The following is a 19,045-nucleotide window of genomic DNA, read 5'->3' as shown; positions in this document are numbered from 1 at the left end:
GGGATAGGATATTTCCTTCTAAAAAAGACACACATTGTTGGAATTTCATCCTCAGGATCCCTTTTTCTAATCAGTGTTTACCTGTTTTAACATTTCTTGATGCATGCTTTTGTTTTATAGAGTCAGTTTGCAAAATTAGTGGGCTCTGGATATAACTGTATGATTGTAAAAGTATCTGGACTAATACAGTCATGTGTCGCTTAACGACAGGGATACATTCTGAGAAATGTGTCATTAGGCAATTTTGTCATTGTGCAAACATCATAGCATGTACTTACACAATCCTAGATGGTACAGCCTACTACACACCTAGGCTATATGGTGCTAATCTTATGGGACCACCATGGTATATGCTGTGTATCACTGACCGAGACGTCTTTATCCAGTGCATGATTGTAATACTAGTGTATACTTTTGTGCAATACTGCAATTTCCAAATCACTATTTTATGCACAAATTCATGTCGTCCTCACGTTCTCTTGCATCCTACACAGGGCATAAGCATGCAAGGCAGAGGTGTTTAGGAAGTTAGCTTCCTCAAGATCTTTTAGATAGCGCGTGACAGAGACAAATTCTCTGTGGAATACAAGAATTCTGCTGCCTCATAACCTGGTTAAGCTTAAATGACATAAGGTGTATAAATGGGTTTTGTAAACTCTAAAGTGATATACACATGTTAATCTTTGTTACCAGTTACAAAACACATGAATGTGTTTCGTAGTGTGACAATTCCAATACCAGTTTGTGCTAATATTGCGAATTCATCTTTTAGCCTTACCAGTTTTAGAAGAACAGATTGCCAGTGAAACCCAATCAGGAGTTATGGTAAACCAATCTAAGTTTCAAAGTTATTCTGATTTTTTTAGAAGGCTCTGTGTCACAGATACATTATACGGTAATGTACACTCTCTGTGCTTGTTCTTAGCTGCAGTCCATGCTGGTCAGCGGGCAGAGCATTCCAGATGAACTTGTCACAAAGCTTATGTTGGAGAGGCTCAACTCCCCAGAAGTCGCTCACTTTGGTATGCCTGTTTTTACACATCGGTGGTTATCAAAGCAGCCTTAAAATTCATGCTTTATCTGAGGCACAAATAATTTCTGCACTTGCTCTTTCTTTTGCCCTGGCACAGGAATCTCAGAGTTTCAATTCAGTTGAGCAGCCCAGATAGTTTCATTTTCTTGTTTTCTTGTTTTATTCTTCAGATTCTACTTTTAAAAAACTTTTTTTTAAAGTTTTTATGGTCCGATCTTCTTTTAGCATCATGTTGTCCAGCTACAGCATCAACAGTCTGCTGTGGTCCTTCTCACGGTGCTGACAGCCTCTTCTGACTGCTTTCCCATTCACCCTGAGTTTTATTACTAAGTCCTGTCAAGGGTTGGGTTTCTCTGCCTTAATTCATGCTTATAAGGCAGGAATGGGAACTAGAATGACACCAGCCTCCCCTCTGGCTCCAGATATTGGCAGGCTTCAGTCTGTTCATCCAGTCTACCCTCTGACTCTGGACCCAAGATGTCTCCCTGCCCTCAAACAGACGCTGAGCAGGAGCTTTGGACCTAATTTCTCAAAACAAAGACTCCTTAAGCTCAAGATAACTAAAAAGAAAAGAGCAAACTCTGACATTGGCAAATGAAGGGAAGAAGAATAAAGATGCGCTTGGGAGAAAATCATCCACCTCAAATAGCTTTATTGAACGAAAAAAGAAAAATTTAGAAAGCTTCTTTATATTCTCAGTAAGTTGAGAGGACATTGTGATTATCAAGAATACAGGGATAAAAATAGAATGCAGTAAAGTAAAAACCATGATTGCCAAAGCAAATCACTAATGGAAGAAGCCAAAGCAGACTTGTCACTGCAAACTATATCTATAACGTCTACATCAATAGATAGAAAGATCTCTCTATATATAGATGCTATAAGAATGAAGTATATCTATTCATCTATATATAGATGTATATCTGTATATTATCTCTGTATATTATGTAACACACTTGGGCACACACACTGTCTGTCTACCTATCTATCTATCCATCTATCTATCGATCCGTGATAAAGAGGATGAACTTAGGAAAAACACTCAGAATGTGAGAGGTTAAATGAGTGAAGAAGGAAAAAGGGCAATCACAGAATTACAATTTAGGTCAAAAAATGACCCCAAAAAGCATAGTGATTGAAACTGAAGCATGTATAGAGGTAGGCAGGCAAATATGTTTTTGTTTATACTTTACCCTACCTTACCTCTTGAAAATTTTAGAGTGATTGACATGGCTACAATAAGATGGAGTAAATGATAAATATTGGCAAAAAGAGAAAGGAGAAAATGAACAAAATAAACCTACTGAGCTATGCCATTCTCAGTGATCATGACCTTTCTAACTTATTATGGAAAATTTCAAACAAAAGTAAAGAGAGTGAGATAAAATTCCCCCATGTGTCCATCACCCAGCTTCAACAATGACAGCTCTTGTCTAATCTGGCTTCATATGTACCTCTAGCTACACGCCTCCTCCAATCTACTGTATTTTGAAGCTAATCCATATCATATCAATTCATCTGTAAATGTTTTAGTACGTATCTCAAAAAGATAAGGACTCTAAAAATCTATCACATTACCGTTATCATACCTAAAAAATTAATAATAAATCAACTACTAACCAGTCTGTGGTTAGATTTCACTATTTGCCTCATATATTTTTTCTAGTTTTTTGTTGTTGTTGTTGGAAGTAGGATCCATATTGCAGTCGATTGGTATGTCTCAAGTCCCTTTTAATCTATAAGTTCCCCTACGTCTCTCTCTCATCCTGTGTTTTCTTTGTTGAAGAAACTGGTTATTTGTCTTTTAGAGTTTCCTACATTCTGGATTTTGCTGGTTGCACCCCCTAGTGTCGTTTAATGTATTCCTCTGTCCCCTAGACTTCCTGCACACTGGTACTTGTCCTGGGAGCTGGCAGAGGAAAAGTGGCATAAATGATTTCTTGAGTCTGAGGGCCACACAATCAGCATGCAATTGCGCGGCCACATTGTAGGCATGAACAACTGGGCTCATTTCTAGGCTCCAGTGGAGGCAGGACCTAGAGACCCTTCTGCCCAGACTCTCCTCACCTGTCTAATAGCATCCCCAAAGGAATTTGTTTGGACCCTAGCACTCTGCTAAATACAGTTTGAAAGTCTCTGCCCAGCAAGGATTCTTTCTGATGTTTGATCTTACCCAGCAGCCTAGGAGATGGTAGAAGCAAAATTGGAACTGAAGGGCTTTCAAAACAGAGATATTAACTTGGGTCAGGAGCTAGGTGAGGCTGGGTAATTGATGACTCCAAAATCCCTAAAGACAAATGTGTGCTGCAGGGGACACTGCACAGTAGAGTATTGCTAAATTCAATCATCATTTTTTTCTGTACCAGAGCCCTTTTATACTATGCTTCTAGTGCTATTTAGAAGGGAATTTACACAATCTATAATTATAATCCTTTCATTTACAACCTGTCGTGCTGTGTTGGCCTTGAGCCAAAATCAGTTTCCATGGACGATATCCTCACCCAAGAGACAAAGGTAGAGTCAATGCCTCGCATCCTGAGAAGCCCCTCCCTGCTTCTCGCTTCTAGATTCCAGAAAAACTCATTTTCCCCAGTAAGTAGTGGATGATCTTGCAAGTCGTTGGTCACCGCTGTGTCCACCCATGTTAGGCTGGCCTGAGGTCAGATAGATGTCAGGGCTGGATGGGCGCTAAGCTGCTCAATGTCTCTGAATCTCTCAGAAAGCAGTAGCATGTCATCTTCACTTTTGTGGAAATAGAGAATACCTTCTTCTTCTCATTGTGCCAGGAAGTGGAGGCAAAGTGATGGTATGGGCCAGTTGCTTTCCCCTGGGCAGTCATGTGGACAGTCTTTCAGTTTTCCCTTGGTGGGGATGATGCAGGCTGGGCACTAGCCTGCAGAGTGCCTACCCTGCCTGTGATAGTACATGCAGGGCCTCGCAGCAAGGAGTGGTGTGGGATCTGCCATTCCTGCATCTTCAGCATGGAGGGCGAGGACTTGGCAATGGTGTCAAGGAGATGTGGGACGTGAGGGGGAGTCCTCATCCATGCTTCCATCCTCACACATGTCGCTAGGATTAGAGAGGTTGACGGTGGGCTCAGGGGCTCTGGTCTGTCTATAAAGAAGTATCCCCCTGAGATTTTACCAGAATTGGGTCTAGAAAACTAAGTTATTCCACTCTAAATCTCCACTAGTGAGACACACTTAAGTGACATAACTGTCTCTCTCACATCTCTTCCATACATACATTCCTAGGGTCTGGATATGACGATACTGGCCACCTTGCAATGGGTAGAGCCCCAAAATCCATTGCTCAGAACATTCAGGCCCAAATAATGGCCTATCAGGACAGAGCCAGACCCCATAGAAACCCACTCCTCTGCTGCATCTACCAGGAAAGAGACTGAGTATGAACCTCATTAAGATATACATGTGTCCTTGAGGTTTCGCATACCTGTAAACAGTCATACTTGGAATGCCTAATAAGCTCTCCAGGCAGTGGGTCAGTGGTTGTAGAGATGCACAGGGTGCTAGAGAGCACAGCAAACAGGGCCAAGCATCTTTCTGTCATCCACTTGTGATTCACAGATGTTGGGCAGCGTTGCCAGCGGAGGGAAGGGGAGAGACGTATTGCATACTCCCTTGTTACTTAGGAGAGGGCATGAGCTCTGGAGACTGACCGGTCTCTGGAAATGTCCCATCAGGAGGGATGAGCTGGGCCAGGGTTGAATTCAGTCTGAGGCTAGACCTTGCAGTCCCTTTCACCACAGTACTCACCCTGGCAATGCGTCAGACCAGGGGGTTAATGCCAGCCGTCACATCCCAGAGGAGGCACTGGTCAAAGTCTTGACAAATTCAGATAAGGTTGTTAACAAATGGAGGCTAGATTAACAATAGGAGCCAAGCCAAACCAAGGAAGTGCAGAGCCAGGAAAGCAAAAAGCGAGAGCAGCAGGAGGAGGCAAGCAGAGAAAAATCTGGCCCAGTCCCTTAGACAGTGCCAGTGCATGCATTGGCTATATTTTTGTAGGGTATGTTGGGCTCATTTAAAGGCCTCAAATAGGATGCATGCCTTAGGATACCACCACTATTTCAAAGGGTTTCAAAGACAACAGCAAGAGGAAATAAGTAAGCCAAGTTGGAAACTCAGGATTATAGCAAGACAGGAGAGAATCATGATTATATAGCTCATATATCCAAACCCAAGATAACAGGTCTCCGTTTATGCCTTTTGAAGTTAAACTACTTAGGATTGCTTCTCTGGATGGTGTCCAACACATAGTTAGCGAAAGTGAAATGTTTGAACAAGCTTAGGGGAAGTTGGCAAAGAACTAAGCACTTAGTGAGATTTTTGGATTACCGTGACAGTTGTTGGTCTGCTTTTTTAAAATAAAAGATTGTGATCAGCCTGTTCATAAGTGAGGATTTTGAGGTTGGCTTATTTGATACATTCATTCATTCATTCATCTATCAGCAGATGCTCAGTACCTTTTTTTATTGTACTCTTCTAGGCATTGTAGAGGATAGCAGTTCTCAAACTTTTTGGTCTCAAGATTCCTTTACATTTATAAGAATTGTTGAGGCCCCCAAAAGAGCTTTTGCTTAGATGAGTTATATCTATCAGTACTTATCATATTGGAAATTAAAACTGAGAAATGTTTAAAATATTTGTTTAAAAATAATAATAAAACTGTTACATGCTAACATAAGTAGCATATTTTATGAAAAATAAATGCATTCTTCAAAACAAAAAATTTAGTGAGAAGAGTGGTATTGGATTATATTTTTGCAAATCTCTTTAATCTCTGGCTTAAGAGAAGGACCTAGCTGGATTCTCACATAGGCTTCTGCTCAGTCTATTACAATATATTGTTTTTATTGAAGTACAGGAAGACAATCCAGCTTCACACAGATATGTAGCTGGAGAAAGGAGTATTTTGATATCCTTTAGAATAATTGTGGATATTCTCGATCCTACACCAAAACTTGACATGGCGAAGTTTCTTAAAGGTTAGTTGTGTTGTGGAATCTGTAAACCATATCAGTGAACTTTACAAACTCTGTTATGTTAAAATTTATCGGTCTATTTTGCACTTGGAATGGGTCATGACCCATTCATGATTTTGTGGCACCACGCATTGGTCATTTGAAACATATTGGTGCACTGAGTTATGCACATCTTCCAAATTTTGACACAGTTCGTATACAATACCAAAAAAATCACATTTGTTAATATCACAGTCAATCTCATCAGGAAGAGTTTTAAGAACTGGGAGGCTGTTAAGCTTATGGCAGTAGATACAAGTTTTCCAAAATTTGAATTTTCACTTAAATTTTATAATTGGCAATGTATGCTGTCAGTCGTTTACCTTGAAATGACACGGTCACTCTATTCACTTTTTGTAAAACGTCTGCCAAATATTCAAAGCTGAATAATAATTTATAATAATAATAATAATTTGTCTATCAGTTGTCCTTCCAAGAAGAAAAGTTCTATTAAAATAGTAGAAAAATTGGTTGAAGGCCTTTAATTCCCACTGAAGGAGTTGAGACTTTTGTCTATTAATAAGAAAAAAATTTCTCAAGCAAGAGAGTAACATAATTAGAGAAATATATTAAGGAAATTAATGTGATGTTGGTAGACAGGGTGAATTTCAAAGAGAAGATTTAGGTTTCTGGGTAGAGACGCAAGTCAATAAATTCGCTCAGCCAAAATTGTATTGATAATGTTCTGTTTCTTAAACTACATGGGGAGTACATGGGTGTTTTATTACTCGCTATAACTTACATAAACATTATATACATATATATTCTGTTGTATTATAAAATGTTAATTTAAGAAAAAAATATATGCCATGCAACCCCTGTAGTGTACCTTTACCATTCATCATACGAGCTTTCCTAAAATGAGTTAAAAGAATTATTAGCATAGAATTTCCTTTCCTAGGCACCTCATGTGCCTAAAGTAAATTGATTTGGCATTTTTGAAGATATCTCTTCCTAGCCCAATGATTTTATTTATTATCAGAAAAACGTTATTCATAGTTATGCTTCATGTGGCAATAACCTTAACTATTAATTAAAATTTTTGACAGATGATTTTAAGACCTGCATCAGTATTCATCAATAAGTAGATAATATTTCATAAAGTAATAATAATAAATCCATGCTCTCATATATTGATAATACTATAAAACTTAAAAAGGATATTTTACTTGACAGGTTATATTATCACAGAAATACCCTCACTTTCACAGGGTGCCATGACTACTTTGGAGCAAATAGAATTACTTAAAAATTTAAAGTTGAAACCTGATGTTATAATCAATATTAAGGTAAGAATATTCTTTGTTTTTCTGGTATAGTTAACTGTTCTTTTTGGTAGTAGTTAAATTCAAGGAATGTTTTAAAAAATTTTAAGTAGTTAGGGAGATGATTCTTGCATCAATCATAAGGGACGGAGTTGTACCTTCTCATACCTCTGTGCTTTTGCACCCGCAGCTCCATCCGCGGGAAACATCTCCTTGCCTCATCACCAGGCTTAATCATAGTCATCCTTTGACAGTCAGTTCAGGCATCATCTCTTCAAAACTTCCCCTGATGACCACCCCGTCCACACCAACATACATTAACTCTCTTTCTCTCTCTCCCCTTCTCCCCCACACCTTATTTACCACAGGAACATTAAATACTTCTCTCATGACCATTCATCACATTTCTCTCTTCTCTCTATCATATTACCTCAGTATCTTGTCATGGTCCATTTTCCTTCTAGACTCTGCCTTACTTGAAGGCAGGAACCATGTCTTACTCATATAAGCATCAACTAGCATAATATATGGTACCTAGAGACACCTAATAATTTTTCCAGTTAAATAAAATGAAAGAACAAACAAATGATTTGGACGTATGAATGTTAAAGAACACCACTAGATGATTAAGAATCAAGGTTGGGTCCTATTCCCAATTCTCTCCTTTATCAACTGTTACAGTTTGGTAAAATCACATTTAGGAGCCTCAATTTACCTTTTACAAAGATGACAATAGCTGCCTTGTGGGATTGTGGTAAGAATTCAGAGAACTATTTGTTTATATGAAAAAGAATGATAAGCTTTTATATTCATACCCTGACTGATTCCGCAAAGGGTTTGATGGCTCAAAATAAATTAGATGGTTCTCCGCTCAGGTGTTGGGGCCCAGTGGTGTGTTAGGGTCAGCCGTGAGGGACAGATGGCATCACAGAGCTGAGCATGGTCATAGTCAGAGGCCAAACTCCCTGCACGAACTTGAAAATGTCACACACGTGAACGTGTGTATAAGAGAGACAAGAAAAGATCTCAAACAATTAACTGAAACCAAATATAAGGTCTAAACCGTGGAAAACTTAGATGGGAAATTAAGCCCTGGTAGACCTAGAGCACACAAATCTATAGGTCATAAGGTCCCAAATGCTTAGAAAATTGGGGTCAAAAATTTGGATCTAAGTTTGATGAGCCGAAGTAGAAGGGGACATGTGACCAGTTACATAAAACTCACATTGTCCAAGAAAAGACAAGCCATTCCTCAGAAAAAAAACAAAAATAACTCCCACTAAAAATGAGAGAAATGTCTTACGTGGGTCTTAATATAAGAGATTGTTACTGTAGAGAATGAAGTCCTTAACCTCATTTATATTACGAGTGTGATGGTCCGTGTTCACAGCAGTTTCTACAGGGTAGCCAGTGTGTAATCAAAGGGTCTAACGTAAGACAGAACTCAGTGCAACACACACTCCTCTGATGGTTTGGCCTTATTTGGGGATAGAGGCTGAAATTTCTAGAGCAGAAGTTCTTAGCATGGGATCCATGAATCCTTAAGCATCGATGATCCTCCTGAAATTGTATGCAAAATGTTATGTGTATGTGCATTTTCTGAAGCAAAAGTGTATGCCTTTCATCATGTTTTAAAGGGGTCTGTACTAAGAAAAATTTAAAAATGGTCAAGGGCCAGTGACCTACGACAACAGTGGTTCTCACAGTACAATCCAAACTGCCTCAGCAGGGCTCAGAGCTTGTTAGAAATGCAAATTCTCAGGCCCCATCCCAGAACTAAGAGTCAGAAACTGGGGGTGGTATCCAGCTCCCTGTGTTGAAAAGCCGTCCAGGTGACTCATGCCCAGTGAAGTTTGAGGACCACTGCTCTGAGGCATGTCCTTCATGTCACCCTCTTATTAATCACTTCCTACAAGTAAAAACAGGAGACAGCTGGAGGGGATAGTCTTTGTCAAGGACTCACAATGTGGGTATTCTGGGTTGTTGAATAAGGTCAAATACACATGTTTTTAAAATTACCTGAAATCTTTCTTGCAAAAAGTTAGGAAACCTAAATGAAAATCTTGCCTCAGTAAATACCCATCCCATCTCCACATAGAGGTGGCTTGAAGAAATCAGAAAATGAGCAAGAAAGGTTCTAAAGTTTCTTGCTCCCTTACTTTCTCAAAGTGTGGCACATGAACCGTCAGCATCAGAATCACTGAATTGCTTGTTGAAATGTCTAAGCCTCACTCTAGACTTAATAAATCACACGGGGGAGCAGAAATCTCTATTTACAGTTCTCTGCATGCAGTGACACACTAATGTTTGAGAACCACTACCATAGAATAGCATCCAGAGTTTTTGATCCTGAAAAATATTCAGAACAGGATTTACAGCCCCAAACCCTAGTTATCATCAATAAAGTGCCACAGAGCGTGGGCTCTGGATCAGAAGGTCTGGTTCCAAGTCGGAGTTCTCCCTCATGATGTTGTGATCTGAGACAAGATTCTTAACCTTCTCTGATCTGCAAAATGGCTTTAATCATAATATTGGACTGCTTCTCTTACAGGGTTAGTTTAAGAATTGAGTGAAATAATATACATGTAAAAGTACTTTGAAACAAGAAAATCACTCGTTGACTTGCTTTTGGCTTTTTTTACTATCCAGACTCAGTTTTCTGATTTACAAAATGAAAAGTTTAGACTAGAAGAGATGATCCCACTCATGTCCCACTCATGACTGCCATTTTATGAACTATTTCACCCATAAAGTTGTAATGATAGTGAATATTATAAATATGCGGTGTATTTTTTTGTCGGAAATATGTTACTATTCCTCCATTCTCAGCCTTCTCAGACTAATCTGCCAGAATCTTCCTGTGTACCTCTGCAGACTAAACTGATTTTTTATTCAATTTCTCTAACTCTTTCTACATTCTTTGAGCCCTCTTTTGTGTCTTAAAACTTCTGATACGTTCTCACACATACTAATTTCACATAAAGAAAAGCATAGCATAAAAGATGTGTCTTATACCTCTGTTGGCATGTGGTGAAACCTGATACAAAATGCCACTTACAATATTGAATTCTCTCTGGGATGTAGGGACGTTTTTGGTTTATGTAATACCTCATATATGACTGAGAAGTAAAAGCATATCCGAAATGTTTTAAGTGATTACGGTTGTTGTTTCTTAGTGCCCCGACTATGATTTATGCCAAAGAGTTTCTGGGCAAAGGCAACACAGTAGTACAGGGTACCTATACTCAAGAGAACAGTGGGATCCTGAAGTCATTGAGAGTCGTAGGAAAAAGAGAAAAGAAGCCCAGAAAGAAGGAAAAGGAGAAGAGGAGGGGGAAGAGGAAGAAGAGCAAGAAGAAGAAGAGGTAAGATCCCGATACCATCTATGACACCTCTTGAATTTGCTGTGGTTAAATTAAATGATAGCATGGAAAATAGAAAATAGCAGATACTAGGGAAAATTACATTTTCTTTAAATTTTTATTTAGTCTGGAGGAAACAGCAAAAATATTTAATGTTTTTGAGAACTGTTAGGTCATAATCTAGAGGTCATCTAGTTTATCCTTCTCGTCAGTATGGAAGTCCCTCCACATCCTGACGTCTAATCTGCTTCATTTCATAGCAACAGAGAGTTATTGGTCACCTACTACGTGCCAAGCACTATGCAAACTAGAATGAGGAGTTAGAGCAATAAAAGACAGTGTAATATTGGATACCAGGTATCCCAGGCATAATCAAATTTGCAAAGTTAACCCCGATTCCAAACTCTGACAAAGAGAGCATATGAAAAGAAATCTATAGCCCAATCTCATATACACACGTTGTTAGAACCATCCCAAAGTCAATGCAAAGTAAGCACAATGCCATAGGGCATTGGAAGAAGTCTTCTACCATGACTTAATGAAGAAAATTTGATATTAACAAATCCATTAACAGGTGATGGCCTGAATTTGGCCCACTGGAACAGGGCGCGCCATAGTTTGCCAATCCCTGCTCTACTGAAATAGACCTGTGATTTCTGTTAGAAATGAATTTATATATAACTTTATATAATTTTTAATAATTTCTACAATTTATAATTCATTATAAATTTATCATAAATAAATACTATTTCTGTTATGGCCTAGATTCTGTGAAGTTAGATGTTAATTTATAGATGGATACGTTGCAAATGATTTGTACAGGAGAAAAGACAAGCCCCAAAGATTACAGTTTTATTGCCCTGTAGGATATTGAGCAGCCTTGCATCTAACTTTGCAATCTTATTTCAGTGGTTGTGTGTACTTCAGCTTTGTCATCTGCTAGTTAAATGGGTTAAATGAATCTTTCACATTTCTTCTTTCATTTAAGAGCAGATCTTAAAAGTTCTCAGCACAAGAAAAAAAATTTTGTAACTATGTTTGATGATGGATGTTAACTAGACATTGTGATTATTGTGCATATTTACGAATATTGAATCATTGTGTTGTACACCTGAAACTAGTATAATGTTATGTGTCAATTATATTTCAATTAAAAAACTTGTCTTTAAAAACCCTTTTAAAGACATAAAATAATGTGCAAATACCTGTTAGATAATAGCCAGCATCTATTCCAGATTTTTGTTAAACAAAGGAAAACCTCATAGCAAATAGGAATAAAAGTGTGTCCTGTTAGCATGAATAAAGCACACCATCTTAATCAAAGATGGTGAGATAGTCACAACTCACTCAGTTACAGGACAATCTGTGATGTCGGCCAGGTATACTTGGAAAGAGTGAGGCCTAGAGAGTAGGCCAGGACTAGACTGTCCAATATGGTAGCTGCTAGCCCCATGTGGCTATTTAAATTTAAATTTATTAAAATGATATAAAATTTAAAATTCAGTTCCTCATAGCACTAGCCACATTTCAAGTGCTCAGTGACCAAATATGGCTGTGTCTTCCAAGCTGAACAGCACAGGTACAGAACATTTCCCCAGAAGGTTCCACTGGACAGCTAGAGTGCGTGTGCATACCCTTCTTCAGAGGATGGCTGCCTCTTGGCTCCAGCCCAGATGACTATTGCCATGTGGGAATGTTAACCTATTTTTACCAAGTAGTCTGGTTTCTCCAGAGAAGCCAAAATCAGCATTTTAAAATGAGAGTAGTTGGTAACTAATCCAAATTTATTTACTTATTTATTTATTTTTTTCCTTTTTCTCCCCAAAGCCCCCCAGTAGCTAGTTGTATATTCTTAGTTGTGGGTCCTTCTAGTTGTGGCGTATGGGATGCTGCCTCAGCGCGGCTCGATGAGCGGTGCCATGTCCACGCCCAGGATTCGAACTCAGGAAACACTGGGCCGCCTACAGCGGAGCACGCGAACTTAACCACTCGGCCACGGGGCCGGCCCACCAATCCAAAATTTTTAAAACACAGTGTAGGCAAGTGCTGTGGGAAATAATCACATTATATCTTCAGACTAGATTCAGCCCCAGGGACCCGATTTGCTATGATCTCTACCTAGTGGCACAGCCATGTTCAGAAGTCAGACAAGCAAGCCTGCCACCTACTTGGGTTGATGGCCAATAACCATGTGAAATTGTTCATCCTTATATACACACAAGTGTAAACAATCTTCCTGAACTGCTGTCCTAACTTTGTTAACGTTCTCTTGGCTTCCACTTTCCTTGACTCCCACTCCATCCCACTCCATTTTTCACAGAAGAGCCATTTTTTAAAAAAATATGACCCCAGTGACTTTTTATTAACTGTAGATGAAAACCCAAACCCCCTCACATGGTTTACAAAGCCGTGGGCCCAGCCACTCTGAAATCATCCCCAGCCCTCTCTCCCTGCCTGCTCACTGAGTCCCAGCCACCGTGGCCTGCCAAGTAGTCTTCAGCTGGGCTGAACTCAGCCTCACCTCTAACCTTTGCACGTACTGTTTCCTCTGCCCCCTGCCCACCACATTCTTTTCTATCTTCTTCACAAGCCTGCTCCTTGTCGCCACCCAGGTCTCACCCCAGGGATTGCATCGCTAGAGACCAGCAAGCAACTCCCTAGCCCAGAAATATACTCCCAATAGGTGATTTTAAATGTGCTAGTAGCCACTTTTTTAAAAAGTAAAAAGAAACCGGCAAAAGTAATTTTAATAATATATTTTATTGAAGCCAATAGATCTAAAATATTGTTTCAACATGTAATCAACATAAAAATTCTAAGAAGGATGCATTCCTTTTTCGTGCTAAGTTTTGGAAATCTGGTGGGTATTTCACACTTACAGCACCTTCCAATCCCCACTTGTCACATTTCAAGTGCTCAATAGTTATGTGTGGCTGGTAGCTAGCATGCTGGACAGCACGGATCTAATGCTATACCCTGCTTCATTTTCCTCACAGCTCTTATCACTTTCTGAAATTATGTTATTTGCTGACTTGTTTATAATCTGTCTACCCACTGAATGTAAGCTCTGTGCAGCAGGGACTATATCTCCTGAGCCTGTAACAGTGCTCAGCTTACAGTAGGTGCTTAATAAGAAGTTGTGTACTGACTGAACACACAAGGATGCTAACAAAGCCCTCCGCTAGAGAGAGAATGACAGCGTCTTTTGGAAAAGATGATGTGTATTAAGCCACCGTGAAATGTATAATCTTTGGTCCAGTCATTTTACTTTTAAGAACTATTCTAAGGGAAAATATTAGCAATATAAAGATTTATCTACAAAGCTATTCGGTGAAACGTTATTTACAATTGTGAACAATTTGAAACATTTCTGTCCAACTATAGAATAATGATTAAATAATCATGTTTAAGGATATTAATATATTACTTGACCATTAAAATCATATTTAAAACATTTCAAATAGGTTATAAAATGGCTTATATAATAGATATGATTTGAATGGTATAAAATATGGATGTGTATGTATTGATAAAAACTAGAATTAATAATTAGATAATAAATATGATGATAGTAATAGAATAATAAATATGGTATTGAGCACTTACCAGGACTTGGGCTGAGAACTTTTCCATATATTGTTCCCTGTGCCTTGAAATGTCCTTTCTCCATGAGTCTGTGTGGCTCTCTCCCTCATTTCCTCTGGGTCCAACTCAAATGTCACTTCTTCAGAGAGCCCTTTTATGACAACTTGATGTAAAATAGCACCTTCTCCCATCACTCTCCATCCCCTCTACCCTGAATTATCTTTTTCCCCTAGTACTTACCACCACCCAACATGTTATATATTTATTTATCTACCCGCTTACGCTCTGTCTTCCCCAACTGGATGTGTGCTCCATGAGCCCCAAGGTCTTAGTTGGGTTTATTCATTGTCATATCTCAAGCTCCTGGAACAGTGCCTGGCACATAGTAGGCACTTCATCAGTCTTTACTGAGGGGAGGAATGGATGAACTACAAGCTCAGGTATTCAGAGAAAATCGAATTTCTTTGTTTTGTCTCTAAAAATCTGACGTTCTTCTCCTGCTCTTCCATACTTATTGAGGGGCAAGAAGAAATTAAACGTCCACATCAATTTAAAGCTTTATTCCATCTGATAAAGGCCCCTTAGGGGATTCAATCTCTCTTAAATAAAAATCCTCAGTCTCTAATGTTCCCTTCTGCTTCTCACCCCAAAGTGGCATCTAGGTATGAGGAGGGAGGGATGTGGCTTATAAATTAGTACTCATTAACATCAATATATTTAAAATCTCTTCTTTTCCATTTAGGCATTTATTGCCGAAATGCAGGTGGTGGCTGAAATTCTTCAACATCTAGTTCAGAGGCCTGAGGATTATTTGGAAAATATTGGGCACACAGTTAAACTTTATAGGGAAATAATTCTTCGTTCTTTGGAAGTAAGAGCAAGATCTATTGCTGAAAATGGGAATATTGATGTTTGTGTTTTATCACTGGTTAAATAGCTTTCCCCTTTCTTCATCCCTATATATTATCTGCCTGATTCTCCTCCTCTTGAGCTCAGTAGAAGGATGCTAGAATAAAACTTGCATCCCAAAGGCTGTTTCACAGACCATTATTTTACTCGTGCGAAGCAGCAATGTTACGGAAAAGTGATAAATGAACTGCATTTCCCAAAACTCACTAGGGGAATTTATTTATGGTAGGAGGTTGGAAAACTCATGTTAAGAGACTATTTTGTAAAAGCGTTTTTGATTTGTAATTTGTGGGTTTATCAAAACAAATGTACACTTAAGGTGCATCTTTTATTCTAGAAGGAATCATTGTTAATCTAGTTAAATTGCTATCTAAAGAAGAGTTATCCCCAGGTTGGTTTCCATGGGTATCCCATTCAAAGTTGATTATATGTAAACATGATACAGCCATTATATATTATAACAGAAAAGTTTTAATTAAAATAATAGCGTTTGAAAGTATGATTACTAAAATTATACTTATATGAAAAACATATTTTATATGGTCAAAAGCCTGGGCAGGCTGCCAAATTTGCATTGGAGATTTATTTAACAAACATTTATTAAACTTGGGCATTTGGCCAGACATGATGCTAAGCAATAGAACTACAAAGACAAATGAAAAACAGTCCTCAAGTGCCTCTTCCCATCTGATAGAGAAACTAGAGAATTTGTTTCATGCTGTCTTATATTGTTTATATATATATATATATAGTGTGTGCGTGTGTATGCGAGGAAGACTGGCCCTGAGTTAATATCTGTTGCCAATCTTCCTCTTTTTTTGCTTGAGGAAGATTGTCCCTGAGCTAACATCTGGCAGTCTTCCTCTATTTTATATGTGGGACACTGCCACAGCATGGTTTGATGAGCAGTGCCAGATCCATGCCTGGGATCCAAACCTGTGAGCCCCAGGCTGCTGAAGCAGAGCAGGCAAACTTAACCACTATGCCACCAGGCTAGCCCTTAATGTTTATATATTTTTAAAGACAAATGAGCAGATAATTTTCATTCTCATTGTTCACCCCCCAAAATGAGAACCAAATTTCATTGTTTTCTTAGGTATAACTTTTATTCCTCCCTCTTCTTGTATCTCTCTCCTTTAAACATAACTTCTTAAGAATGATTTACATGTCTTTCTATAACTTTCTTTCTTCCTTCAATGAAAATATTCTGCATACTCCTTAAGTGGCTGGCACTAGATATGAAACAAAGCGTAATTAAAATCATATTCAGAAAATTAGAAAATTATATTCATGGTGGGGAGAGCAGAGATAGTCTCTTCAAGGATACAGACCAGGTCTTACATCCTAGCTTCAATGGTCTGGCAAGTGGCAAATGGTTAACAGGTGTTCAGTGCTTAACAGTGTTAACAGCAGCTTAACAGTGCTGAGCAACTGATGAGATCACAAAGGAAAAAGAATGATAGCTTCAATTTCATTACATGTAAAACTTCAGGAAACAAAATTTTTTGAAAACCACACCTCACTCAAATTAAAAGACAACAAAGTGGAAAAATATCCACATCAAATATGATAAAACATTTAAAGCTTTGAATAAAGATACTTTTAGAGCCAGCCTCAGTGGCCTAGTGGTTAAAAAAAAAAGATTGAAAGCTTTAGTATATTAAAAGGTCATAGAAATGATTTTTTAAAACCTGTAAGTTTTCACCCTCCTAAGACAAATGGGCAACAAATATGAGCAGGCAATTCATAAAAATGAAAGACAAAAGAGTAACAAGCCTGTAGAAAAAATATTCAGCTTCACTGATGATAAAGAAATGCTAATCTAAATAATGAAATATTTCCATGATCAAATTTTAAAATTGAACAAGGAACAAGAATTCCTAATGCCAGCTAGTATACAGTAAAGCAAACACTCTCACGCCCTGCTGAAAGGAACATAAATTAGGGTGGTCGTTTTTGAATAGCTTGTCCACAAAAAGTCCCGAAGTGGAAAACTTCTAGGCCTTGTAGCAGAGCACAGATAAGAATGGATTGCCCCAGTGCCAACAAAGCAAGAGTTTCAAAGCCAAGAACCTAGACGTTAAGCCTACGTGACACTTGCTGAACAGCAAAACAATTGCCTTATATGGTAATTCCGGGGTACTGGTGTGTGTAGAGGGAGGCAGGGGAGAGCCATAAAAGGGAGGAGCCTGCAGTTCTAGTGTGCTCTGATCTGGCTCTGATGTCAATTCACTTGGGAGGCCAAGACCACCAAAATTCAGTATGCCTCCGAAAGACATGAGAGCAAGTGGGAGCAAACTAACCTGCCTCAGTTTGTGGTTTACATCCTGCCTCAGGGGTAGTCCAAGGCTGAGTCTTCATTCTCACCTGTCTTCGTCTCCCACGTCTTCTGGTCTGACTTGTTGCATGTATCTTTAGCTTTAGGAGTGTTCATACCCTTTGACTTAGTAAGGCCACACTTAAGAATCTAGCTTAAGGAAAGCATTCTGTACTTCCTTGTTCAGAACATGGTAATTTATGGTTCAATAAATAATGCTGTCATAATGTGCTATCCACCTAGAAGACAAGAAGCACTTAGGATCCAACCTCACACAATATTGTGAAAGGTAAATGCACCGAACATTAAGGAGATGATTTTGTTCAGACTATTGCAATAGGGAGAATATTCATTAATGAGACCTTCTCAATGAAAAGGAAAGGAGCCTGGGGTGATATGGAGGCAGGTAAACAAAGGAGCCATCCCAAGTCTTAAGGGAATCGTGAAGAAGGATGGAGACGGATCTTGTCTGAGTCCTTGAAGAAGGATTGAGGTGGGTCTTATCTCTTGACAATCCCTACTTTCTGGAAACACAGGGCTCAGATAGAGTTCAACATTGCCAATGTACAAAAATAAAATCTGGTGGAGCTTAGATTTTAGTAGTAAAAACCAAAAAAGATCATAGAAGAAAATTTAGAAGAATGTTAACATGATCTTGAGACAGAGAAAACCTAATTTAAGCAAAAAAGAAAATTTAGAAACAATGAAAACAGTTATATTTCACTATAAAAATATTTTATATTTCAGAAGATACCATAAACAAAGTCAAAAGATAAATCATAGCAAGGTAAAATATTTGCAATCCGTGTGACAGATAAGAATTCAAGACTTTCCATGAATGTTAGGGAAAAGAAGCAATCTAATAGAAAAATGCACGGAGGTTATGGATATCTGAATGCTGAAGATCACCCACAGCCACAGGAGCAAAAAGTAAAACAGACCCATCTCGTCTTTCAACTATCAGTTTGGCAGAAATTATTTTATGAATCTACGCAGAGAGACAGATGCCCCAGAACATTTTCTGCTGGGAAGGATTCTAAGACTTCAGTGTGGAGAAAAACTGAAAAAAAGAGAAAGAGAATAAAATTCGTTGTAAGAAGATTAGTGTAGGCTTTTGCAAAAGATCTTGAGCACTGAAAATAACATACATTACATCATGTATAAAGCAAACAATTTACCTTTAAAGATTTCTTCATAGTGTATTAAGATTCTGACCTTGTATTCAGTTTTGCCAATGATCCCAGATTATAAGGGTTTTTTCTGTTATCTACAGGAAGTAATGGCTGAACACGATTCCCAGTATCTCATTGAGCTGGATGGAAATAAGCCCCCAGAGGAGCTCTTCATGGTAAGTGCAACCAGTGTTCACTAAGAATATTCCACAATTTGGAAAATCAAAAAATTATTGACTAGATTGTACTTATTTTAGTAAACACCAGAAATATATTTTACATTTTTCACACCATTTATTTTTGAAAACTTCATTTTAACACTTAAAAATTTGATGTTGTGTTTATTCATCAGTCCATA

At 38.4% G+C, this 19,045-nt stretch overlaps 1 protein-coding gene across 7 annotated transcripts in view; it reads left to right on the top strand.

Annotated features, from left to right (window-relative positions):
* The window catches only part of AK9 (adenylate kinase 9), a 125,459-nt gene that overhangs the window by 12,484 nt on the left and 93,930 nt on the right, over nt 1–19,045 (top strand). For 4 of the 7 annotated variants that reach the window (XR_002810940.2, XM_070225402.1, XM_023650909.2 and 1 more), the window contains exons 4-9: nt 773–825; nt 926–1,022; nt 7,254–7,366; nt 10,519–10,707; nt 15,032–15,160; nt 18,789–18,863. Coding sequence is in view for 6 of the 7 variants with exons in the window: in XM_070225402.1 (XP_070081503.1) it covers nt 773–825; nt 926–1,022; nt 7,254–7,366; nt 10,519–10,707; nt 15,032–15,160; nt 18,789–18,863 (656 nt within the window). In the remaining variant the exon portion in view is untranslated. Of the gene's footprint in view, nt 1–772; nt 826–925; nt 1,023–7,253; nt 7,367–10,518; nt 10,708–15,031; nt 15,161–17,894; nt 18,009–18,788; nt 18,864–19,045 lie in introns of those variants that run through there. The other 3 variants (XM_070225404.1, XM_070225403.1, XM_070225405.1) reach the window with 2 other exon arrangements.

This window comes from Equus caballus, chromosome 10 (assembly GCF_041296265.1).
Source record: "Equus caballus isolate H_3958 breed thoroughbred chromosome 10, TB-T2T, whole genome shotgun sequence".
Taxonomy (NCBI): domain Eukaryota; kingdom Metazoa; phylum Chordata; class Mammalia; order Perissodactyla; family Equidae; genus Equus; species Equus caballus.
The sequence above is the reverse complement of the archived record's forward strand: the minus strand, read 5'-3'. Positions and strand labels throughout refer to the sequence as shown.